This window comes from Salmo trutta, chromosome 1, assembly GCF_901001165.1.
Source record: "Salmo trutta chromosome 1, fSalTru1.1, whole genome shotgun sequence".
In the NCBI taxonomy this organism is placed as follows: domain Eukaryota; kingdom Metazoa; phylum Chordata; class Actinopteri; order Salmoniformes; family Salmonidae; genus Salmo; species Salmo trutta.
In genome coordinates this window covers 18341954-18366061 of record NC_042957.1, presented here as the reverse complement: position 1 = coordinate 18366061, position 24108 = coordinate 18341954, and the positions used below count along the sequence as shown (strand labels likewise).

General features: G+C 42.6%; 1 protein-coding gene across 7 annotated transcripts in view; it reads left to right on the top strand.

The window, feature by feature from the left end:
* Positions 1-24108, top strand: part of LOC115175094 (otoferlin) — a 119942-nt gene that overhangs the window by 53777 nt on the left and 42057 nt on the right. For all 7 annotated transcript variants that reach the window (XM_029734563.1, XM_029734705.1, XM_029734477.1 and 4 more), the window contains exons 6-14: positions 18788-18858; positions 19235-19367; positions 19523-19577; positions 20353-20484; positions 21054-21116; positions 21320-21404; positions 21511-21670; positions 21849-22035; positions 22277-22463. In XM_029734563.1, the coding sequence (XP_029590423.1) occupies positions 18788-18858; positions 19235-19367; positions 19523-19577; positions 20353-20484; positions 21054-21116; positions 21320-21404; positions 21511-21670; positions 21849-22035; positions 22277-22463 (1073 nt within the window). The remainder of the gene's footprint in view (positions 1-18787; positions 18859-19234; positions 19368-19522; positions 19578-20352; positions 20485-21053; positions 21117-21319; positions 21405-21510; positions 21671-21848; positions 22036-22276; positions 22464-24108) is intronic.

The following is a 24108-nucleotide window of genomic DNA, read 5'->3' as shown; positions in this document are numbered from 1 at the left end:
GTATGTTTCAGCCTCCAGGCAGTAGGGAGTGAATGTGTTACAGCAGTATGTTTCAGCCTCCAGGCAGTAGGGAGTGAATGTGTTACAGCAGTATGTTTCAGCCTCCAGGCAGTAGGGAGTGAATGTGTTACAGCAGTATGTTTCAGCCTCCAGGCAGTAGGAAGTGAATGTGTTACAGCAGTATGTTTCAGCCTCCAGGCAATAGGGAGTGAATGTGTTACAGCAGTATGTTTCAGCCTCCAGGCAGTAGGGAGTGAATGTGTTACAGCAGTATGTTTCAGCCTCCAGGCAGTAGGGAGTGAATGTGTTACAGCAGTATGTTTCAGCCTCCAGGCAATAGGGAGTGAATGTGTTACAGCAGTATGTTTCAGCCTCCAGGCAGTAGGGAGTGAATGTGTTACAGCAGTATGTTTCAGCCTCCAGGCAGTAGGGAGTGAATGTGTTACAGCAGTATGTTTCAGCCTCCAGGCAGTAGGGAGTGAATGTGTTACAGCAGTATGTTTCAGCCTCCAGGCAGTAGGGAGTGAATGTGTTACAGCAGTATGTTTCAGCCTCCAGGCAGTAGGGAGTGAATGTGTTGCAGCAGTATGTTTCAGCCTCCAGGCAGTAGGGAGTGAATGTGTTACAGCAGTATGTTTCAGCCTCCAGGCAGTAGGGAGTGAATGTGTTACAGCAGTATGTTTCAGCCTCCAGGCAGTAGGGAGTGAATGTGTTACAGCAGTATGTTTTAGCCTCCAGGCAGTAGGGAGTGAATGTGTTACAGCAGTATGTTTCAGCCTCCAGGCAGTAGGGAGTGAATGTGTTACAGCAGTATGTTTTAGCCTCCAGGCAGTAGGGAGTGAATGTGTTACAGCAGTATGTTTCAGCCTCCAGGCAGTAGGGAGTGAATGTGTTACAGCAGTATGTTTCAGCCTCCAGGCAGTAGGGAGTGAATGTGTTACAGCAGTATGTTTCAGCCTCCAGGCAGTAGGGAGTGAATGTGTTACAGCAGTATGTTTCAGTCTCCAGGCAGTAGGGAATGAATGTGTTACAGCAGTATGTTTCAGCCTCCAGGCAGTAGGGAGTGAATGTGTTACAGCAGTATGTTTCAGCCTCCAGGCAGTAGGGAGTGAATGTGTTACATCAGTATGTTTCAGGCTCCAGGCAGTAGGGAGTGAATGTGTTACAGCAGTATGTTTCAGCCTCCAGGCAGTAGGGAGTGAATGTGTTACAGCAGTATGTTTCAGCCTCCAGGCAGTAGGGAGTGAATGTGTTACAGCAGTATGCTTCAGCCTCCAGGCAGTAGGGAGTGAATGTGTTACAACAGTATGTTTCAGCCTCCAGGCAGTAGGGAGTGAATGTGTTACAGCAGTATGTTTCAGCCTCCAGGCAGTGCTGTCTGCTGATGACTAATAGCCTGCTCTCTCAGTGAGTACATTTACATGCACACTAATAATTGGATATTATGGCAGTAGGCTGAGTTTGTAAATAGTAATGTAAACACCTCACTCTGCTTGTGTTAATGTGAATAAGGTCAAAATCTAATTAAACATACACCTGATTTTCTGAGCAATCTATCAAATTATGTAAGGGATAATTAACGAATGGCTATGCGTTCCGTGGATAATAATGAACAATGTGGAAGGTGTGTTCCGCGTTAGCGGAGTGGAACTATAACCTTCCATGGAGTTGCATTATTTTCCATGGAATGCATAGCCCTTCGTTGACTATCCCTTTCATACCATGGCTTTAATTTAACACATTTTCCGCTATAAATGTGTTCATTTGCAGGTAGAAATGTGTTCAACATCCACTGCAGTAGCTAGTAAGTTTCCCAGATAGCTACAGTAGTTGCATTGGTAACCAAATAAACAGACTTGCTAGTTTAGCCAACCAAACCATCAGTCATAGCTTGCTATTATGAAAATCGAATTCAACAATGACAATAATGTTTTCAATTCAGCTTTTGCTTTAAAAAGCAGCTCAAACATACAACATAAATTGAACATTGATTATGGCAGTAGGTTGATTATGGAAATAGTCATGTAAACACTTTACTCTGCTTATCTTAATCGGCGTAAGTTCAAAATCGAAGTAAGCACTCGATTAATACACCTGGTTTTCTGAGCAATCCTTCGAATTATTAGGATTTACTGTGCCTTCGGGAAAATATTCAGACCCCTTGACTTTTTCCACATTTTGATACATTACAGCCTTATTATAAAATGTCAGAAATATTTTTTTCCCTCAGCAGTCTACACACAATACCCCATAATGACAAAGCGAAAAAAGGTTGATAGAAATGTTTGCAAATTTAAAATAAAAAAACGAACAGAAATACCTTATTTACATAAGTATTTAGACCCTTTGCTATGAGACTTGAAATTGAGCTCAGGTGTATCCTGTTTCCATTGATCATCCTTGAGGTGTTTCTACAACTTGATTGGAGTCTACCTGTGGTAAATTCAATTGATTGGACATGATTTGGAAAGGCACACACCTGTCTATATAAGGTTCCACACTGTACAGTGCATGTCAGAGCAAAAACCAAGCCATGAGGTCGAAGGAATTGTCAGTAGAGGTTCGAGACAGGATTATGTTGAGGCACAGATCTGGGGAAGGGTATAAAAAATTCCTGCAGCATTGAAGGTCCCCAAGAACTCAGTGGCCTCCATCATTCTTAAATGGAAGAAGTTTGGAACCAACAAGACTCTTCCTAGAGCTGGCCGCCTGGCCAAACTGAGCAATCGGGGGAGAAGGACCTTGGTCAGGGAGGTGACCAAGAACCCGATGATCACTCTAACAGAGCTCTAGAGTTCATCTGTGGAGATGGGAGAACCTTCCAGAAGGACAACCATCTCTGCAGTAGTCCACCAATCAGGCCTTTATGGTAAAGTTGCCAGACGGAAGCCACTCCTCAGTAAAAGGCACATGACAGCCCGCTTGGAGTTTGGAAAAAGGCACCTTAAGACTTTCAGACCATAAGAATCAAGATTCTCTGGTCTGATGAAACCAAGATTGAACTATTTGGCTGGAATGCCAAGCGTCATGTCTGGAGGAAACCTGGCACCATCCCTACGGTAAAGCATGGAGGTGGCAGCATCATGCTGTGGGGATTTTTTTCAGTGGTAGGGACTGGGAGACTAGTCAAGATCGAGGAAAAGATGACCCAGACTTGAACCCGATCAAACATCTCTGGAGAGACCTGAAAATAGCTGTGCAGCAGCGTTCCACATCCAACCTGATAGCTTGAGAGGATCTGCAGAGAAGAATGGGAGAAACTCCCCAAATACAGATGTGCCAAGCTTGTAGCGTCATACCCAAGAAGACTTATTGCTGTAATCAGTGCCAAAGGTGCTTCAACAAAGTGCTGAGTAAAGGGTCTGAATACTTCTGTAAATGTGATATTTCAGTTTTCTATGTTTAATAAATTAGCTACAATTCTGAAAACCGTTTTTTTGCTTTGTCATTATGGGGTATTGTGTGTAGATTAATGAGGGAAAAAAACTATTTAATCCATTTTAGAATAAGGCTGTAATGTAACAAAATGTGGAAAAAGTCAAGGGGTCTGAATACTTTTCAATGGCACTGTATATCATGGCATTGTTTAATACTGTTGAAGGAAATTCTAGAGCATGCATTATTTCCCTATAATGCACGGTATATCAGCACGGCAGAATTCAATTTCTAGCGGCAAATGTGTTAAATTATAACCATGGTATAAAAGGGATAATCAAACATAATGCAACTCCATGGAATGTTATAGTTCCACTCTGCTTGAACACACCTTCCGCGTCGTTCATTATTTTCCATAGAACTCATAGCCCTTCAATGATTATCCCTTACATGTAAACAGTTCCAGTGTTGTATTTGATCTATTTGGTCTGTGCATGTACAATGTGTAGGGCAAGCATCCCTCTTATGATGGAAGTGAGTTCAGAAGACCTGAAAGTATGCATTTTACAAATGTTTTTCACATACAAACTGTGTATGTCCAAATCTTATAGCCTTCGCAAAAATAACACGCTCACTGTGGTAGAACATTTGCTTTGATTAGCGATTATCTGCAATTATCGATCATCTCATCGGGTTGCCTGATTTCAGAGAGTCTATGTAAACAGGATTATTTGGGAAATCGTTTTTCTTTCGAAGCATGTAAAAGTTTGAAACTAAGTATTATATTAATCTGACTATCCACAATAATCGTATTCTTGTGTGCATGTAACCGCAGTCAATGTGGTGTGTTATTGTGTTTTCTGCTGAATAATGTGTAGGCTAATAAGGTGTAGGTAGTATTTATTTTCCTGTTGGCTGGTTTGCCTGGCTAGGTTCCCTGATCCATTATCATAACACATGTTAAGTGTTTGTGTGTGTGTGTGTGTGTGTGTGCGCGTGTGTCTATATGTGTGTGTGTGTGTGTGTGTGTGTGTGTGTGTGTGTGTGTGTGTGTGTGTGTGTGTGTGTGTGTGTGTGTGTGTGTGTGTGTGTGTGTGTGAGTGTATCTGTGTGTGATTGGGACCAGACATCAGCCACTGTATCTGGATGTATTAGAGTGAGTCTCTCACCGTGAGATCGCCATCCTCCTGACTAGACAGTTTGTAATGGGAGTCAACTGGGCATTACAATGGAATGGGGCTCTGTCTGTGAATCCTCATGAAAATCTATTGAACTGACACATACAGTTATCATCTCCTAGAGTTTAGATGTACTGATTCAGTGGGTTTTATCGGACGGAACAGAGTTTTTATAGTGTGTCCCCATAGAGCTGATCTGTGTTTTATGAGACTTGTAAAAAAAGATGCAGGCTGAGGAGGAAAACGAAAGGGAAAGGGAAAGGGGGATACCTAGTCAGTTGTAAAACTGAATGCATTCAACTGAAATGTGTCTTCACCGTTTAACCTCCTACGGGATCGGTGCCCCACCCCCCGCGGGACAGTTGAGCTAATGTAGGCTAATGTCATTAGCATGAGGTTGTAAGTAACAAACAAAAAAATCCAGGACATAAACATATCTGATATGGGCAGAAAGCTTAAAATCTTGTTAATCTAACTGCACTGTCCAATTTACAGTAGCTATTACAGTGAAATAATACCATGCTATTGTTTGAGGAGAGTGCACAATTATGAACTTCAAAATGTATTAATAAATCAATTAGACACATTTGGGCAGTCTTGATATAACATTTTGAACAGATATATAATTGTTCATTGGATCAGTCTAAAACTTTGCACATACACGGCTGCCATCTAGTGGCCAAAATCTAAATTGCGCCTGGGCTGGAATAATACATTATGGCCTTTCTCTTGCATTTCAAAGATAATGGTACAAAAAATACACTCACTCACTCACTCACTCACTCACTCACTCACTCACTCACTCACTCACTCACTCACTCACACATACACACACACACACACACACACACACACACACACACACACACACACACACACACACACACACACACACACACATACACACACACACACACACACAGGCAACAAAGAGCTAGTCCTGTCAGTGGTACAGTACTGTACAGTAGCTCAGAGGAGAGCTGAGATTTTGTGTGAGAGAGAACCCCAGTGAACCCACACAGAGTGATGACAATACTGATGGAAAACACACACTACAGTACTGGGGGAACAATGATGACCTCATGGAACCACTCTGATGATGTCAATGGGCTTTGATGCCATTGTATTAACCTGTCTGGGTTGGTGCTCCTTACAGGGAGGAGAATGAGGAGTAGGACAAAAACAGTGTGAACTCAAGGTACCATATGCTGTTTGGGTTGCAGTGTCTCTCCTCTTTGGGTTGCAGCAGTGCCGTCTTGCATGTTTGAGTGTGCGCGTGTTCATGAGAGAGTGGTTTTTGCAGTGACATGGGAGCAGGGCACACACACACACGCACACTCGTACCTTGCAATTAATTTGTCCCTGAGACCGCATCGTCTGTCACTCTACGGCATTATTATTTTATAAACATAATTTATTATCATCTCACGTTCTATGTATGATGAAACAGGAAGTCATTCCATAACGGCCCTTAAATCTAAATCAATGTCACATCAGAATGGTCTTTCTATTTAATGTAGAATAATTACAATCACAGAGCTTATTATGTTTTATGATTATGTAATTGCTAAGGGCTAGATGTCCACGGTAAGAGGTCGTGGAATCTGGTGTGTGTGATATTCATTAAGATGGTTTTATTGCCAGGCTAGTATATGGAACTGTATTAAGATGGTTTTATTGCCAGGCTAGCATATGGAACTGTATTAAGATGGTTTTATTGCCAGGCTAGCATATGGAACTGTATTAAGATGGTTTTATTGCCAGGCTAGCATAGGGAGCTGTATTAAGATGGTTTTATTGCCAGGCTAGCATATGGAACTGTATTAAGATGGTTTTATTGCCAGGCTAGCATATGGAACTGTATTAAGAGGGTTTTATTGACAGGCTAGCATATGGAACTGTATCAAGATGGTCTTATTGCCATGCTAGCATAGGGAACTGTATTAAGATGGTTTTATTGCCAGGCTAGCATATGGAACTGTATTAAGATGGTTTTATTGCCAGGCTAGCATATGGAACTGTATTAAGATGGTTTTATTGCCATGCTAGCATATGGAACTGTATTAAGATGGTCTTATTGCCAGGCTAGCATAGGGAACTGTATCAAGATGGTCTTATTGCCAGGCTAGCATAGGGAACTGTATTAAGATGGTCTTATTGCCATGCTAGCATAGGGAACTGTATTAAGAGGGTTTTATTGCCATGCTAGCATAGGGAACTGTATTAAGATGGTTTTATTGCCAGGCTAGCATAGGGAACTGTATTAAGATGGTTTTATTACCAGGCTATCATAGGGAACTGTATTAAGATGGTTTTATTGCCATGCTAGCATAGGGAACTGTATTAAGATGGTTTTATTGCCAGGCTAGCATATGGAACTGTATTAAGAGGGTTTTATTGCCAGGCTAGCATAGGGAACTGTATTAAGATGGTCTTATTGCCAGGCTAGCATAGGGAACTGTATTAAGAGGGTTTTATTGCCAGGCTAGCATAGGGAACTGTATTAAGATGGTCTTATTGCCAACCTAGGATATGCAACTGTATTAAGATGGTCTTATTGCCAGGCTAGCATAGGGAACTGTATTAAGATGGTCTTATTGCCAACCTAGGATATGCAACTGTATTAAGATGGTCTTATTGCCAGGCTAGCATAGGGAACTGTATTAAGATGGTCTTATTGCCAGGCTAGCATAGGGAACTGTATTAAGATGGTCTTATTGCCAACCTAGGATATGCAACTGTATTAAGATGGTCTTATTGCCAGGCTAGCATAGGGAATTGTATTAAGATGGTCTTATTGCCAGGCTAGCATATGGAACTGTATTAAGATGCTCTTATTGCCAGGCTAGCATAGGGAACTGTATTAAGATGGTCTTATTGCCAGGCTAGCATAGGGATCTGTATTAAGATGGTCTTATTGCCAACCTAGTATATGCAACTGTATTAAGATGGTCTTATTGCCAGGCTAGCATAGGGAACTGTATTAAGATGGTCTTATTGCCAACCTAGTATATGCAACTGTATTAAGATGGTCTTATTGCCAGGCTAGCATAGGGAACTGTATTAAGATGGTCTTATTGCCAACCTAGGATATGCAACTGTATTAAGATGGTCTTTTTGCCAGGCTAGCATAGGGAACTGTATTAAGATGGTCTTATTGCCAGGCTAGCATAGGGAACTGTATTAAGATGGTCTTATTGCCAACCTAGGATATGCAACTGTATTAAGATGGTCTTATTGCCAGGCTAGCATAGGGAATTGTATTAAGATGGTCTTATTGCCAGGCTAGCATATGGAACTGTATTAAGATGCTCTTATTGCCAGGCTAGCATAGGGAACTGTATTAAGATGGTCTTATTGCCAGGCTAGCATAGGGATCTGTATTAAGATGGTCTTATTGCCAACCTAGTATATGGAACTGTATTAAGATGGTCTTATTGCCAGGCTAGCATAGGGAACTGTATTAAGATGGTCTTATTGCCAACCTAGTATATGCAACTGTATTAAGATGGTCTTATTGCCAGGCTAGCATAGGGAACTGTATTAAGATGGTCTTATTGCCAACCTAGGATATGCAACTGTATTAAGATGGTCTTTTTGCCAGGCTAGCATAGGGAACTGTATTAAGATGGTCTTATTGCCAGGCTAGCATAGGGAACTGTATTAAGATGGTCTTATTGCCAACCTAGGATATGCAACTGTATTAAGATGGTCTTATTGCCAGGCTAGCATAGGGAATTGTATTAAGATGGTCTTATTGCCAGGCTAGCATATGGAACTGTATTAAGATGCTCTTATTGCCAGGCTAGCATAGGGAACTGTATTAAGATGGTCTTATTGCCAGGCTAGCATAGGGATCTGTATTAAGATGGTCTTATTGCCAACCTAGTATATGCAACTGTATTAAGATGGTCTTATTGCCAGGCTAGCATAGGGAACTGTATTAAGATGGTCTTATTGCCAGGCTAGCATAGGGAACTGTATTAAGATGGTCTTATTGCCAGGCTAGCATAGGGAACTGTATTAAGATGGTCTTATTGCCAGGCTAGCATAGGGAACTGGATTAAGATGGTCTTATTGCCAGGCTAGCATATGGAACTGTATTAAGATGGTCTTATTGCCAGGCTAGCATAGGGAACTGTATTAAGATGGTCTTATTGCCAGGCTAGCATATGGAACTGTATTAAGATGGTCATACCATGGATCATTTAGCGATTTTAAACCCATTGAATAACACATTCATAAATGGCAAAACAGGCAGTGAAAAAATGTATCATAAGGAATAAGGTTTTGAAGTGTTTGTCCTATATCTAGGAGATATAAGAAAGCTCAAGTTATACTTCCAGTCAATAGACTGTTAATTAAGATGTTTTTTTGCTAGAGGAATCTGGTGTGTGGGAGATTCATTAAGATGGTTTTATTGCCTACCGTACAATAGATCAGGGGAGAAACAGAAGGCTAAGAGACATAATCCTAACCTTATTGAGCAGCCAGATTTGGGCCGGAGTTAATGAGAGTTGGAGCCTTTTACAGTACATATCAAACAGAAGATGAAGACTGGGTAGTTTACTGGTGCAACTTAGACCACCCTGTCTGTAATGATAGCATTACATGTGGTTTAAAGGTCAACTCACTTTCCAACATTGGTACAGTTTAGGAAGGAGGACTTCTGTTCTTCTGACAATGGCATAGACAAAGGATAAGAGAGAGATGGAGTTGGTGTGTGTGTGTGTGTGTGTGTGTGTGTGTGTGTGTGTGTGTGTGTGTGTGTGTGTGTGTGTGTGTGTGTGTGTGTGTGTGTGGGCTTCAGGTCTGAGCTGCCATGGTAAAGTGATAAGAAAGATGAGAAAGGGGTTTCACTGGCCTTTTAATTGCTCTTTATCCCTTTGACTGCACACACACACACACACACACACACACACACACACACACACACACACACACACACACACACACACACACACACACACACACACACACACACACACACACACACACACACACACACATACACACACACCAGTTTACATTGACATTTGAGTCATTTAGCAGACACTCTTATCTAGAGCTACTTAAAGTCAGTGCATTAATCTTAAAATGGCGTGGGGGGGGGGGTGAGGAGGTAGTGTGAGGGGGAGGTGCTGTCGGATTATTTAAGATACTCTTTGTAGGGTTTCAGATGTTTTGGGAAGATGGGCAGGGACTCTGCTGTCCTAGCTTCAGGGGGAAGCTGGTTCCACCATTGGACTGCCAGGACAGAATAGAGCTTGGACTGGGCTGAATGGGACCTGCCCTCCCATAGGGGTGGGAGGGCCAAGAGACCAGAGGTGGCAGAATGGAATGCTCGGGTTGGGGTGTAGGGTTTTGAGCATAGCCTGAAGGTAGGGAGGGGCAGTTCCTCTTGCAAGCGACATGGTATTTTAGTGGATGCAAGCTTCGACTGGAGGCCTGTGGAGTGTGCGGAGGAGCGGGGTGACATGGGAGAACTTGGGACTGTTGAGCACCAGGTGGGGTGCAGTGTTCTGGATAAGTTGCAGTGTTTTGATAGCACAAGCGGTTTGATAGCACAAGTGGCGCAGCGGTCTAAGGCACTGCATCTCAGTACAAGAGGTGTCACTACAGTCCCTGGTTCGATCCAGGCTGTATCACATCCGGCCGTGATTGGGAGTCCCATAGGGCGGCGCACAATTGGCCCAGCATCATCCTGGTTTGGCCCGGGGTAAGCTGTCATTTTAAATGAGAAATTGTTCTTAACTGACTTGCCTAGTTAAACAAAGGTTAAATAAAAAAGTTTAAAATATAAAAAAGCAGGAGCCCAGCCAACAGTGAGTTGCAGTAGTCTGGACAGGAGATGACAAGTGCCTGGATTAGCACCTGTGTGAGATGGGGTCATACTCTACGATGTTGTAGAGCATGAACCTGCAGGAGTGAGTCACTGCTTTGATGTTTGCAGAGAACGATAGGGTGTTGTCCAGGGTCATGCCAAGGTTCTTTTCACTCTGAGAGGGGGACACCGTGGTGTGGTCAACTGTGATGGAGAGGTCTTGGAGAGGGTAGGCCTTCCCCGGGAGGAAGAGCAGCTCTGTCTTGTCGACCTTGAGGTGGTGGGCCGACATCCAAACTGAGATATCTGCCAGGCATGCAGAGATGAGAGCTTTGGCAGTGTGGAGTGCCTCCGTGACACATGCAGAGAAGAGCAGTCTCTGTTGAGTGATCCGTCTTGAAGCTTGACTGATTAGGGTCAAGAATATTCTTCTGAGACAGATAGCAAGAGAGTTGGTCAGAGACGGCACGCTCAAGTGTTTTGGAAAGAAAAGAAAGAAGAGATACCGATCAGTAGTTTTTCACATCAGAGGAGTCAAGTGTTGGCTTCTTGAAGAGGAAACTCTGCATTCTGAAGTCAAAGGGGATGCAGCCAGTGCATACATTTGTGTATTGGTCCCCCCTGGGAATCAAACCCACATTACTGGCATTGCAAGTGCCATGCTCTACCAACTGAACCACAGGGGACCACAGCTCCAGGATTAGCCCCCTTCTCTGCGAGTCCAGAAGGATGTATTTCTGGTCCGTGAACTACAGTTGAAGTCGGAGGTTTACGTACATTTAGGTTGGAATCATTAAAACTCATTTTTCAACCACTCCACACATTTCTTGTTAACAAACTATAGTTTTGGCAAGTCTGTTAGGACATCTACTTTGTGCAGGACACAAGTCAGTTTTCCAACAATTGTTTACAGACAGATTATTTCACTTATAATTCACTGTATCACAATTCCAGTGGGTCAGAAGTTTACATACACTAAGTTGACTATGCCTTTAAACAGCTTGGAAAATTCCAGAAAACTATGTCATGGCTTTAGAAGCTTCTGATTGGCTAATTGACATTATTTCAGTCAATTGAAGGTGTACCTGTGGATGTATTTCAAGGCCTACCTTCAATCTCAGTGCCTCTTTACTTGACATCATGGGAAAATCAAAAGAAATCAGCCAAGACCTCAGAATTTTTTTTGTAGACCTCCACAAGTCCGGTTCATCCTTGGGAGCAATTTCCAAAAGCCTGAAGGTACCACGTTCATCTGTACAAACAATAGTATGCAAGTTAAACACCATGGGACCACGCAGCTGTCATACCTCTCAGGAAGGAGACGTGTTCTGTCTCCTAGAGACTACAGTTTACAACTGCACATGGGGACAAAGATCGTACTTTTTGGAGAAATGTCCTCTGGTCTGATAAAACAAAAATATAACTGTTTGGCCATAATGACCATAGTTATGTTTGGAGGAAAAAGGGGGATGCTTGCAAGCCAAAGTACACCATCCCAATCGTGAAGCACGGGCGTGGCAGCATCATGTTGTGGGGGTGGGTCTGACTCTTGCTGCAGGAGGGACTGGTGCACATCACAAAATAGATGGCATCATGAGGTTGGAAAATGATGTGGATATATTGAAGCAATATCTCAAGACATCAGTCAGGAAGTTAAATCTTGGTCACAAATGGGTCTTCCAAATGGATAATGATCCCAAGCATACTTCCAAAGTTGTGGCAAAATGGCTTAAGGATAACAAAGTCAAGGTATTGGAGTGGCCATCACAAAGCCCTGACCTCAATCCTATAGAAAATTTGTGGGCAGAATTGAAAAAGTGTGTGCGAGCAAGGCCTTCAAACCTGACTCAGTTACACCAGCTCTGTCAGGAGCTGGTGTAAACTTACATAACATGTATTCCCTTGCAAAGCGGAGGAAACCGAGGCAGTGATTGTTTTGAGTGTTAATTTGGTTAGGCTTTTGTTTAATTCGTTCACTAATTTTGTTAGTTTTGTGTTGGGATGCAAGCAAGCTCATTCTGTGCCAGCCTGGGGCCGTCATGCTTTCAAGGGCCACCTTTGATCATACCCACAATGCAACAGGTTGGCGGCACATCAAACAGCATTGTGATGGTGTTGTGTTGTGGGGTCTTTTCATCTGTATCAGTGTATCACACGTCAGTGCCAACAAATGATAGATCTAGGAAGTATTTTATGTCTTTAACGTAGACTTAAGGGTCTTTATTCATATGAGGTCTATGTGAACTTACAGTAGCACTGGTAGAATGTTCTGGAGTCTTTGATTGCTACTGTAGAAATGTGTTCTTGGTTTGAAGCTGTGGCTTGTTTGAAGTACTTATAGTAGCTTAGAGCTTTAGTTGTAGACATCAAATGCTATAGTTGTAGAGGTAACTTTAGATTGCAAGAATCTCTTACAACTCCTCAATGTTCCTTGTTGTGTTTTATGTCACTGTTTTCCCTCAAGGTCTTCTGCAGTGTGTCTGAGTGCAGTGTTTTGTGTTTTGTAGTGTCTTGCTGTGGTGTATTGCCTGTGTATTGTGTGCCACTGTGTTCCTCCCACATGTTGACTGACTGAGTGACCCTCTCTGACTTCCTGTCTAAGGCCATGGTGTGGGAGTAGATCACCACGCAATACCAGACTCTTTTGGGGTTGAGCAGAATAACATTTTAAAACAGAGGGGTATTCAGAGAAAGCCTGTTAAAAGTTAACCACCTCTGCTATTCAGCCTCTCCTCCCTCCTTCCTCCTCCCTCAGTCAACTGCTGAATTGTTTCTCTCCACATCTCTCTTCCTCCTCCCGTTATTTCTCTCCTTCTCTTCCTGTCATCGTTTATTAGGCATTCAATTATTTACATCTCCAACAAGTAGGCATCCGCACATGCAAATACTAATGGAATGCTGTTTCTCTTCCATGATTTCAAGATTTCAGCAGCATACCACCCTGCATCCCACTGATTGTTCTAGCCACTTACTTAAAGCCACTTACTGTGTGACACTAATGAAGAAATAAATACCACAGCAGCCCAGAATACTGCTCTTATTACAAATGCACAGAGGAGAAGGAAAGTCTTGTATAATAATTGTATTTACAAAAACCTTTCCATGGATAAATATTTTATATTTTATTTAACTAGGCAAGTCAGTTAAAGAACAAGTTCTTATTTTCAATGACGGCCTAGGAACAGTGAGTTAACTGCCTTGTTCAGGGACAGAACAACAGATTTTTACCTTGTCAGCTCGGGGATTTGATCTTGCAACCTTTGGGTTACTAGTCCAATGCTCTAACCACTAAGCTACCTGCCGCCCCAAATAATAATATTGCTGAAATAATAACCACTGCTTTGGTTCTCCGGTTTACCTGATCACTGTCTGACCGTCTGATTACGGGACACTCCTGAGAGAACGCTGTGTGTGTGTTTGGGAGAGAGGCTATTCAGCTCCATTCAGCAGAGCCAGCAGATCAGAACAGAGCTTTGGGGCCGTTCGTTATTGATCACCTGCAGTTCAATTCTTTTTTTCTGTATTTATATTCAATTTCCCTAGTTTGATTTTCTCTTGCACTGGCCATTCTTTTCTGCCTCTCTCTCTTTTCTCTCTCCTTTCACTCTCTCTTTCTCTCTCTCTCTCTCTCTCTCTCTCTCTCTCTCTTTCTTGCTCTCTCTCTCTCCCTCCCTCTCCCTCTCGCTTTCTCTCTCTCTCTCTCGCTCTCTCTCTCTGTCTCTCTCTCTCTCTGTCTCTCAATTCAATTCAAGGGGCTTTATTGGCATGGGAAACGTGTTAACATTGCCAAAGCAAGTGAGGTAGATAATATACAAAAGTGAAATAAACAATAAAAATGAACAGTAAACATTACACATACAGAAGTTTCAAAAGAAGAAGGACATTACAAATGTCATATTATATATATATATATATATATACAGTGTTGTAACAATGTACAAATAGTTAAAGTACACAAGGGAAAATAAATAAGCATAAATATGGGTTGTATTTACAATGGTGTTTGTTCTTCACTGGTTGCCCTTTTCTTGTGGCAACAGGTCACAAATCTTGCTGCTGTGATGGCACACTGTGGTATTTCACCCAGTAGATATGGGAGTTTATCAAAATTGGGTTTGTTTTCAAATTCTTTGTGGATCTGTGTAATCTGAGGGAAATATGTGTCTCTATGTAACGGTTGTCGTACGTAGTGGACCAAGGCGCAGCGGGTTGAGTGCTCATAATGACTTTTATTGAACATGTAACAAACAAAACAAGAAAACGATCAAACGAACTGTATTGCAGGCTAACACACAGCAGTGCAACAATCTCTTCCCACAAAGGGACAGGTGAAAACAGCAACAACGATGTACAGCTGTTCCTGATTGAGAGCCATACCAGGCCAACAAAGAAATACACAACATAGAAAACCATAGAAATACCAAAACAAGAACATTACCCAAAAACCCCGGAACACATAAATCAAACACCCCTCTTACATAAATACATATTCCATTAAACCCCGAACCACATAAAACAAATACGCCCTGCCATGTCCTGACCAAACTACAATAACCAATAACCCCTTATACTGGTCAGGACGTGACACTCTAATATGGTCATACATTGGGCAGGAGGTTAGGAAGTGCAGCTCAGTTTCCATCTCATTTTGTGGGCAGTGTGCACATACCCTGTCTTCTCTTGAGAGCCATATCTGCCTACGGCGGCCTTTCTCAATAGCAAGGCTATGCTCACTGAGTCTGTACATAGTCAAAGCTTTCCTTAAGTTTGGGTCAGTCACAGTGGTCAGGTATTTCTCGCTCTCTCTTTCTCGCTCTCTCTCTCTCGCTTTCTCTCTCCCTCTCGCTTTCTCTCTCCCTCTCGCTTTCTCTCTCTCTTTCTCTCTCTCCCTCTCTCACTATCTCTCTCTTTCTCTCTCTCCCTCTCTCACTATCTCTCTCTTTCTCTCTCGCTCTTTCTCTCTCTCTCTCTCTCTCTCCTCCCTCTCTTTTAACTCTAACTCTCAGTGTCAATATTGCTACAACACTCATTATGTTTTATTGATCCTACAACCTCAAGAGTCAGACCCTAAAAGTAACAGTACTGAGACATTATCAGAGTACCAGTTAGGATTGATGTTTATTCTCTTATTATGTACCTCATGAGTCATGATAAAACTACAAGAGCACTCTTATTAATTATTTACCAATACTGAATACAAAATATTGCTTTTTATTAGACCTTGTGACAAATCACACCATAATAATGATCAGTTTTAACAGTCATGGTCGGTAGCAGAGGGCTAGTTATTGATCAATTATTGATGTTTGTTAGTAGATGGGTTTAAGAACACATGCTACATGCTTACTGCAAAGGGCTGTAGCCCAATGCAGCATCGGACTATGATTCTCTCAGTTTGTACTGCTGTAGTGATCTGCTGTGGTGATTATTTGTTTGCTGAGTCTGCTATGGAAGTATTATTCCTGGACTATGTGGTACTGAAGCTGAAGCACTAGTGGGTTATGGTGCCATGCTGCACATACCTTAGTAGTAGTTGATGGCTTGAATGAGGCTACTCTACAACCTGATTCAAGCATACAGTTTGTGTGGTTTTGATTGGTTTGATGTGATTTGATTGGTTTGATTTGCAGTGTTTTGATTAAATATTAATTTATAGTTGTTAGTTGTTCGGTTTATCTTCCCATTTCAGTTTACAGGGGAAAGAAGGACAAACAAACAGGTACTTTGTTACACAGAGCTTTGCTCATAAAGACTTCATATTGCTCCCTTTACCACTTGTTTATACTTTATAAGACATCATTAATTCCATCACCTCAGTGGATGAATTCCCCTTCTAGCAGATTAATCTACTTCTATTTGTTCAGATTGAACCTTTACTGAAGTTCAGTCACTTTTTCATTTCCACCTTGCATCACGCCATCTTTCTGCCTGCTCACTGATCTTTCATCCAGTCTCACACAGCCCCATCTCTACCCTCTCCATTAAACTAGAGGCATCGGGTCACTGATTAAACAACAACAGCAAAAAGCCTGTTGTCTTTCTCTCACTCAGACACGGCCTCTCTCTAAAGATAATGATGTTGGTTAGCTACTCTCTTATTCCCCATCTGCATTCACTATGTACTTGGCACAGTAAAGGAAATGAAAAGGCTGGAAAGAGAAGAACAGAGAAGTAGATATCACTCAGTCGGCTCTATGCTTTTCTGTTAGTATTGGGAACTTTCTTAGAGTGTCTCTTTGGTCTCTTTGTTACAGGGTGTTAAAGTGTATTGAGGCCATTTCTCTGTTAGTTTTCATCCCTGGTGACAGCTCTCTGCGGTTTACTGACAGGCAGCTTCCTGAGTCTGTCTGCTCCAGTTTCATCCCCTCCATCTTGTCCCTGCTGTCTGTGATAAGACTCTGTGATCCTCTACAGCTCTCTGACTGACACATTCCAAACTTACCTCTTTAGTCTTCCGAGTTCATTCAACAGTAACGGTCTGAAAAAATTATACAAATAAAAAACTCTCTGCTCTAACAAAGTGAGAGTCCAAAATACTTCTTCAACCACCACAGTGTCAAATCAAATCACATTTTTCAAATCTTTCAAATTTTTCAAATTTTTCACGTGTTTAGCAGATGTTATTGCGGGTGTAGCGAAATGCTTCTGTGCAGCAAAATGCTTGTGTGTGTGTGCGTGTGTATGTCTGTGCTTCAGTGTGTACTGTATTAGTGCTCCAATGGATCCCTTGCCATGGTTGGCTACACTCATATTATTTGGCTGTCAGCGCTCCCCCTCCTCCCTCCTCCCTGCTCCCTGCTCGTTCCTCCCTGCCCCTCCTCCTTGTTCCCTCCTCCCTGCTCCCTCCTCCCTCGTCCCTGCCCCTTCCTCCCTGCTCCCTCCTCCCTGCTCCCTCCTTCCTCCTCCCTCCTCCCTGCCCCCTCCTCCATGCTCCCTCCTCCCTGCTCCCTTCTCCCTCCTCCCTGCTCCCTCCTCCCCAACTCCACAGCAGCTACTGTATCTCCTCCAGCCTCAGATTCATCCTCTCACCTGCCTCTTCCTTTCCCTCCTCTGTCTCCTTTCCTCCCTGTGTACCTCTTGACCTACTCCTTGTCTATGGAAGGAACTGCTAATATGGAATAGAGTGAATGAGTGAAGCGTATTCTGTTGAGCGACAGGGAGAGAGGGTGCTAGTGTTGTCATCCCAAGCTGGGTTTGGACCCAGGGTATGTATGAACCACTTGAGCTGCTTAAATATCTGTTCATCTGATTGAGGCTGTAGTCAACACCTGATGAATCCATTCTTGGGTTGTTTTGAGGTGCTATTGGTTTTGTTTTACAAATATTACAATCTAAATATTTGCATTGTTAGATGGTCAATAATAGACGGCAGGATAATAGCACAGTTGCTAGGTGATTCAATATGCTTGTCAGTTGAACACACAGAAGCAAGACTTCCAAGGCTTTCCATTCATATTTTTTGATTGTTTTTTTTATTTAAGTCTCTTCTGCCTTCAACGTGTTTGGCCTTGATTTGAAATGATTAGGAGAACTATAGCAACACCTTGAACCTGGCTTTGTAGATACACCAGCCTTGAGTGAACAATTGCTAAGTCTTTTGTAGTCTAAATAATGTTGCTTTCTTTCTGAAGGATTTTCCATTTCCAATTTATCCCCCCAAACCTGTCATATTGAATACGGTGTAATATGATATCTATTCTTGAAAGACCTTTCCATTTTATCTCCTTCATTTTCTGGTTCTTATCAAAAGAGGGTTAGATAGATATCAGTGAATTAATGAAAGAGAAGACAGAAAGCAGACATTTCACTCTGATTGACTGCTTCACTTTAGAATGCTTGAGCAGACAAATTGAAAACCTCCCTTTCATCTTCTATCTAACATGTATCCATATCCGCAGCTAATTGGACGGTCACGCACATCATTTTTAATTATTAAGGCCCTTCATTTGCCGGTCCGGCAGTGACATCACAGCCTTTGTTGTGGTGGTGATATGTGATCCTCTGTAATAACTATGTGGTGTTATTGGACACCCCTGGTTTCTATTGTGATGGGGGTCGGGGAGTTTAGAGACTGTCTCATCAATGTGATGTTCATCTCTGCAAAATGTTTCCATCCTGATGGGGCAGTGTGTTACGTTGGTGTAGGGTTTAGTTAGCTACTGTCAGTTTTCATCATGTACTCACATGGTTCTTTGTTGAATGAGCTCCTCCTTAGATTAATATAAAGGTTAACTAAGAGAGTCAGCAAAGTCCTCCGAATGACAGCATAATGACAACAGTTCATGAAATTTGGGAAATTGTCTTTGCCATTAGTCCAAAAGTGGGAGCTCTTCCCAGATATTTGACCTGATTTCACTGTGTCAGATTTCAGTAGTTTCTTTCTATTTCTCCTCTTGTCTTCCTCCATCAGAGCAGGGAAGGGGGTTTTCTCAGCCATGAAGCTCCACAAGACCAAGAGCTCCAAAGACGACCACAAGAAAGGTAGGCTTTTACTAATCAGCTGCTCATCCAGACCTTGATAAGAAGGGTAGGCTTTTACTAATCACCTTCTTATCCAGACCTTGATAATAAGGGTAGGCTTTTACTAACCGGCTGATTATCCAGACCTTGAAAAAAGGGTAGGCTTTTACTAATCACCTTCTTATCCAGACCTTGATAATAAGGGTAGGCTTTTACTAACCAGCTGATTATCCAGACCTTGAAAAAAAGGGTAGGTTTTTACTAATCAGCTGCTCATCCAGACCTTGTTAAGCTGAATCCGGTGTGTTAGAGCAGAGATATCCCAGTGACTCTCCAGGAGGAGGGTTGCCAACCCCTGGCATAAACTCACATGGGTTATTGTGATGGCACCCCACAGATGAGCCAGCCACCCTGGACATGGAGGATCTGGACAGGAAGGCCTTGCGTCTGGGAGGGGCCGGGGGTCTGGACCCAGACTGCATCTCCCTGGCGTCCGTCACCGCCGTCACCACCAATGTCTCCAACAAGAGGTCAGTGTACTGTATACTTGCTCTACTTCTGTTAGTGCAATGATCCATTGACCCTTTATAACACTCTTATTCATGTTTATAACCCGCACTACATTACTATACCAAATGAAGTAAATAGTCAACTGCTCTGATTTGTGTCTTCTTGATGCTCTCAGGTCAAAGCCTGATATCAAGATGGAACCTAGTTCTGGGAGGCCTGTGGATTACCAGGTGAGAGGAGGAAAGGAATTACCATGACTACAGTCACTGCTGGAAATGTATATTGTATACACTGTGGTCAGATGTAACCATGCCTGTCCAGTTTGTTTAACAACTAGCCCCTAAAGGCAGACGAGGCTTAACCCTACCCCTGCCAGCTTTGTGTGTTTGTCTTCACTGTATCTATGCATCCTTAGCTCCATTACACAATAGCTGTTGCAGTTCATGGAGAGAGGGATTCTTTTCTTGGATTTTATTAGGATCCCAATTTACTGACTCCAGTAGGGATGAATGGATAGGGCATAGTGTGAAGGCTGGGTGGTTAGAACAAAAGCTAACAGCTCATTAATGTAGCCTAACTTCAGGCTGCAGCTACTCTCCTCTGCCAGCAACAGCACGCTGGCTTATATACATTCATGTACCAGTCTCTGTGACCACAAACCACAACTCTGCACACCGACTGAGATGTTCACAGCACAGTCTATGTGTGCCTTGCACTGTGCTGGGCTCTTTAGTAAAGATATAAAGGTAGAATTAACCTTCAGGGACAGGAGTCGCCTCTCTAGTCAAAACCTCCAGTTTGACTTTTCATCTTGATTGTTTTGCTTGGTACCCTTTTGTTATGGTGCATTTACTCACCTTTAGATGGAAGGTTTTGGAGTAAAATGAATCCCGGCTAGAATATTACCTACCTGCTTATTCCCTTCTGACTCCTATATCCTCCAACTGGGATTTCCGAAAAACCTGTTTCCTTAAGAAAATGTTCTGTTATTTTGCAACGTAATAGATTAGCATCACAGTGGTCGAGGCCAGGCAGCTGGTAGGCCTAAACATGGACCCTGTGGTCTGTGTGGAGATTGGGGAAGACAAGAAGTACACCTCCATGAAGGAATCCACCAACTGCCCCTACTACAATGAGGTAAGAGCGTCTCTCTCTCCCCTTATTTCTCTCCCTCTCTCTTCTATAGTATGTGTGTAATTGAGTTGAAACAGTGAGAAGAGCAGCCAGTCTCAGTCCAGAGTCTCCAACACCAGGCTGGCTTTGTTCAGATCAAAGCCTCTGCCTGTAAGGGCTCAGCAGGAATCCTCTCTGTTTTGAGCTCTAGACATTACACTCTTATTTCACGAGAAGGAGGCTGAGCAAAACATTAAGGCATTATTCAGTCGATGCCCTGATCCAGCTAGGCTGACAAACATGTTAATCAGTACTAATTACCCTTGTATTATATAAGATTAACCTGGACGCTACACAAAATGGATTCAACCGATGCTGAAAGTATGTTCATTTGATCATCATTGGTTGTATTCTGTAGAAACATGTCTGTTGTGTCCATGATCCATGAATCATTATCGGGTTGATTTATTCAATTGAACCTTTGAATCTCCTGAACACAATGGAATGATCATTCAAAGGTACAACATGGGTCATTTGACAGAGAGTAAGGCTAATGTATTTGTCACATCTCATGTCTTATCTTCTCCCCACAGTATTTTGTCTTTGAATTCCACGTCCCACCTGATGTCATGTTTGACAAGATTCTCAAGCTCTCAGTAAGTGGCATACATGTCTTATACCCACACACACACACCTACTCAATCTTTCTCTTTACAGTAGCAGCCTTTGAGCATGAACCCAACCCTACTCCACTCAACTGCTTCCAAAACAACACCAAGACGAACAGTCTCTATGGCAGGTCTAATGTAGCACATATGTTTGCAGTATATTCTATATGTTCTCCTCTGTCTTTCACTAGGTGATCCACTCCAAGAACCTGCTGCGGAGTGGCACCTTGGTTGGCACCTTCAAGCTAGATGTTGGCACAGTCTACTCCCAGCCTGGTAAGGGTGCTGAGACTGGACCCATAATGTCTCAGAACCTCTTATAAGGATACATGATGATTAATTGGTTGAATTAATAGATCATTGGTTGACACCTGTGTCACAGAGCACCAGTTCTACCACAAGTGGGCCATGCTGTCTGACCCTGATGACATCACGGCGGGGTGCAAAGGTTACATCAAGTGTGACATCGCCGTGGTGGGGAAGGGGGACAATATCAAGACTCCCCACAAAGCCAACGAGACGGATGAAGACGACATAGAGGGGTAAGAGAATGTTTTATTTGGGCAAAATAATGTCAAAGGGTTAAGCAATGTTCTAGTGGTCAGATAATGTTGTAGAGTGGTCAGGTCATAAAATAGAAAAGGCCGGAGAATGTTATCAAGGGGTTTTGATGAGACAAAATCAGACTTTTTTTTTTCTCAACCTTTTTTTTCTGGTCAGGAACCTCCTGCTTCCAGAGGGAGTTCCGTTGGAGAGGCAGTGGGCGCGGTTCTACGTGAAGATCTACCGAGCAGAGGGCCTTCCCAAGATGAACACCAGCATCATGGCCAATGTGAAGAAGGCCTTCATAGGGGAGAACAGAGACCTGGTGGACCCCTACGTACAAGTGGTCTTTGCTGGACAGAGAGTAGGTTCACTACAGCCGCTACTCAGGAGATCAGGACACCATGAACCTGAAGCCGTTTTATTGAAACTGTCTGTTTTATTTATTTGTTGGATAAACAAAAGAGACAAATAGCATTACATAATGGATCACAATCACATTATAAATACAGTATACATTATTTACAATATATACATAATATGAAGTGTCTTAGTATAAGAAATAAATGTGTGTCAATCCAAACGTATGTTGTTGTTTCCTCCAGGGGAAGACGTCTGTCCAGAAGAGCAGTTATGAGCCCATCTGGAACGAGCAGGTGGTCTTCACTGAGATGTTTCCTCCGCTCTGCAAACGCATCAAGGTCCAGATACGAGACTCTGACAAAGTCAACGACGTTGCCATAGGAACGCACTTCATTGACCTGCGAAAGATCGCCAACGATGGTGACAAAGGTAAGGTGATATATCTACCCGGTCCATAGATCAACATTAGCCTCATATTGATAGGTCATCCGGTCAAGCCAATGTTATTGTAGCACATTAGTCATTTTGATGCTAAGTCATTTTTACCAAGTCGTTAGAGGGCTTTAATGTCTATAGAAAAGTCTTCAGCCAAAAAGTTCTATAACCCTCTAGAGAAAAACAAGTACACAAGAAAGTCAGTTTCAAAATAGTCTTACTCCACCAGATTGCACCAGCGTCGTCCTCAGTCCAGTCCAAATGCCGATTCACCTCAGGCAGATTTCCCACATGGTGAAGCTGGATAAGCGAGCTAAACACAAGAGAATATGGGCCAGTGCCTCGTTCCGCACAGCACTCCAAACATACACTCAAATGTGTGTAGAAAACGTTCTCTCTATCGTATAGCTGGCTGTGTTTTAAAACTACCACTGGACTGGATTAAAAATGATCAGAAATGTCAAAAAGGATAACTGTGCAAACAATGCTAAGCAAAACACTCCACCTAACTTTTCATGTATCGCCAACTTGCCACTGAACACAGTAGTCCAACTGGCCCCCCAGCCGGGTAAACAAAACAAAACAATTTTTTATTGAATGCCAGCAAAGCCGCTACACAACAGAACACTAAACAATACATTAATTGCACTATAACGGTGACAAGCGGTGCCCACAAACAAAAAAAATATCCAGTATCTCACAAAAGTGAGTACACCCCTCACATTTTTGTAAATATTTGAGTATATCTTTTCATGTGACAACACTGAAGAAATTACACTTTGCTACAATGTAAAGTAGTGAGTGTACAGCTTGTATAACAGTGTAAATTTGCTGTCCCCTCAAAATAACACAACACACAGCCATTAATGTCTAAACCGCTGGCAACAAAAGTGAGTACACCCCTAAGTGAAAATATCCAAATTGGGCCCAAAGTGTCAATATTTTGTGTGGCCACCATCATTTTCCAGCACTGCCTTAACCCTCTTGGGCATGGAGTTCACCAGAGCTTCACAGATTGCCACTGGAGTCCTCTTCCACTCCTCCATGATGACATCACGGAGCTGGTGGATGTTAGAGACCTTGCACTCCTCCACCTTCCGTTTGAGGAGGCCCCACAGATGCTCAATAGGGTTTAGGTCTGGAGACATGCTTGGCCAGTCCATCACCTTTACCCTCAGCTTCTTTAGCAAGGCAATGGTCGTCTTGGAGGTGTGTTTGGGGTCGTTATCATGTTGGAATACTGCCCTAGCTGTGTTCGCTAGGGATGGAGAAAAAGTGTGACACCAATCAAGCCCTCGAGGACTGGAGTTGCCCACCTCTGCTCTAGAGAGAGGTCTTGAACTCACTGAAGTCTGAGATTTCCCGTTCCAGGTTTCCAGTTGTTTTGAGCGCAGGAGAAGTCATACTGGATTGACAGCGTGACCAATGTTGAATGTTTATCCTTTTAAGTTTTATCTATAATTTCTTCATTATTTCTCTTCATATGACAAGGATCAAAACTGATTTGCCAGGAGATTGTCGACATGATTCATGATGATGACTTCTAGCTTGGTAGATTTTGAAAGTATGATGTTGACATGATCAGTCCAATCAAAGCTACGGTAGGTATAACGTGATTGACATAATTTTATCTGTAGCC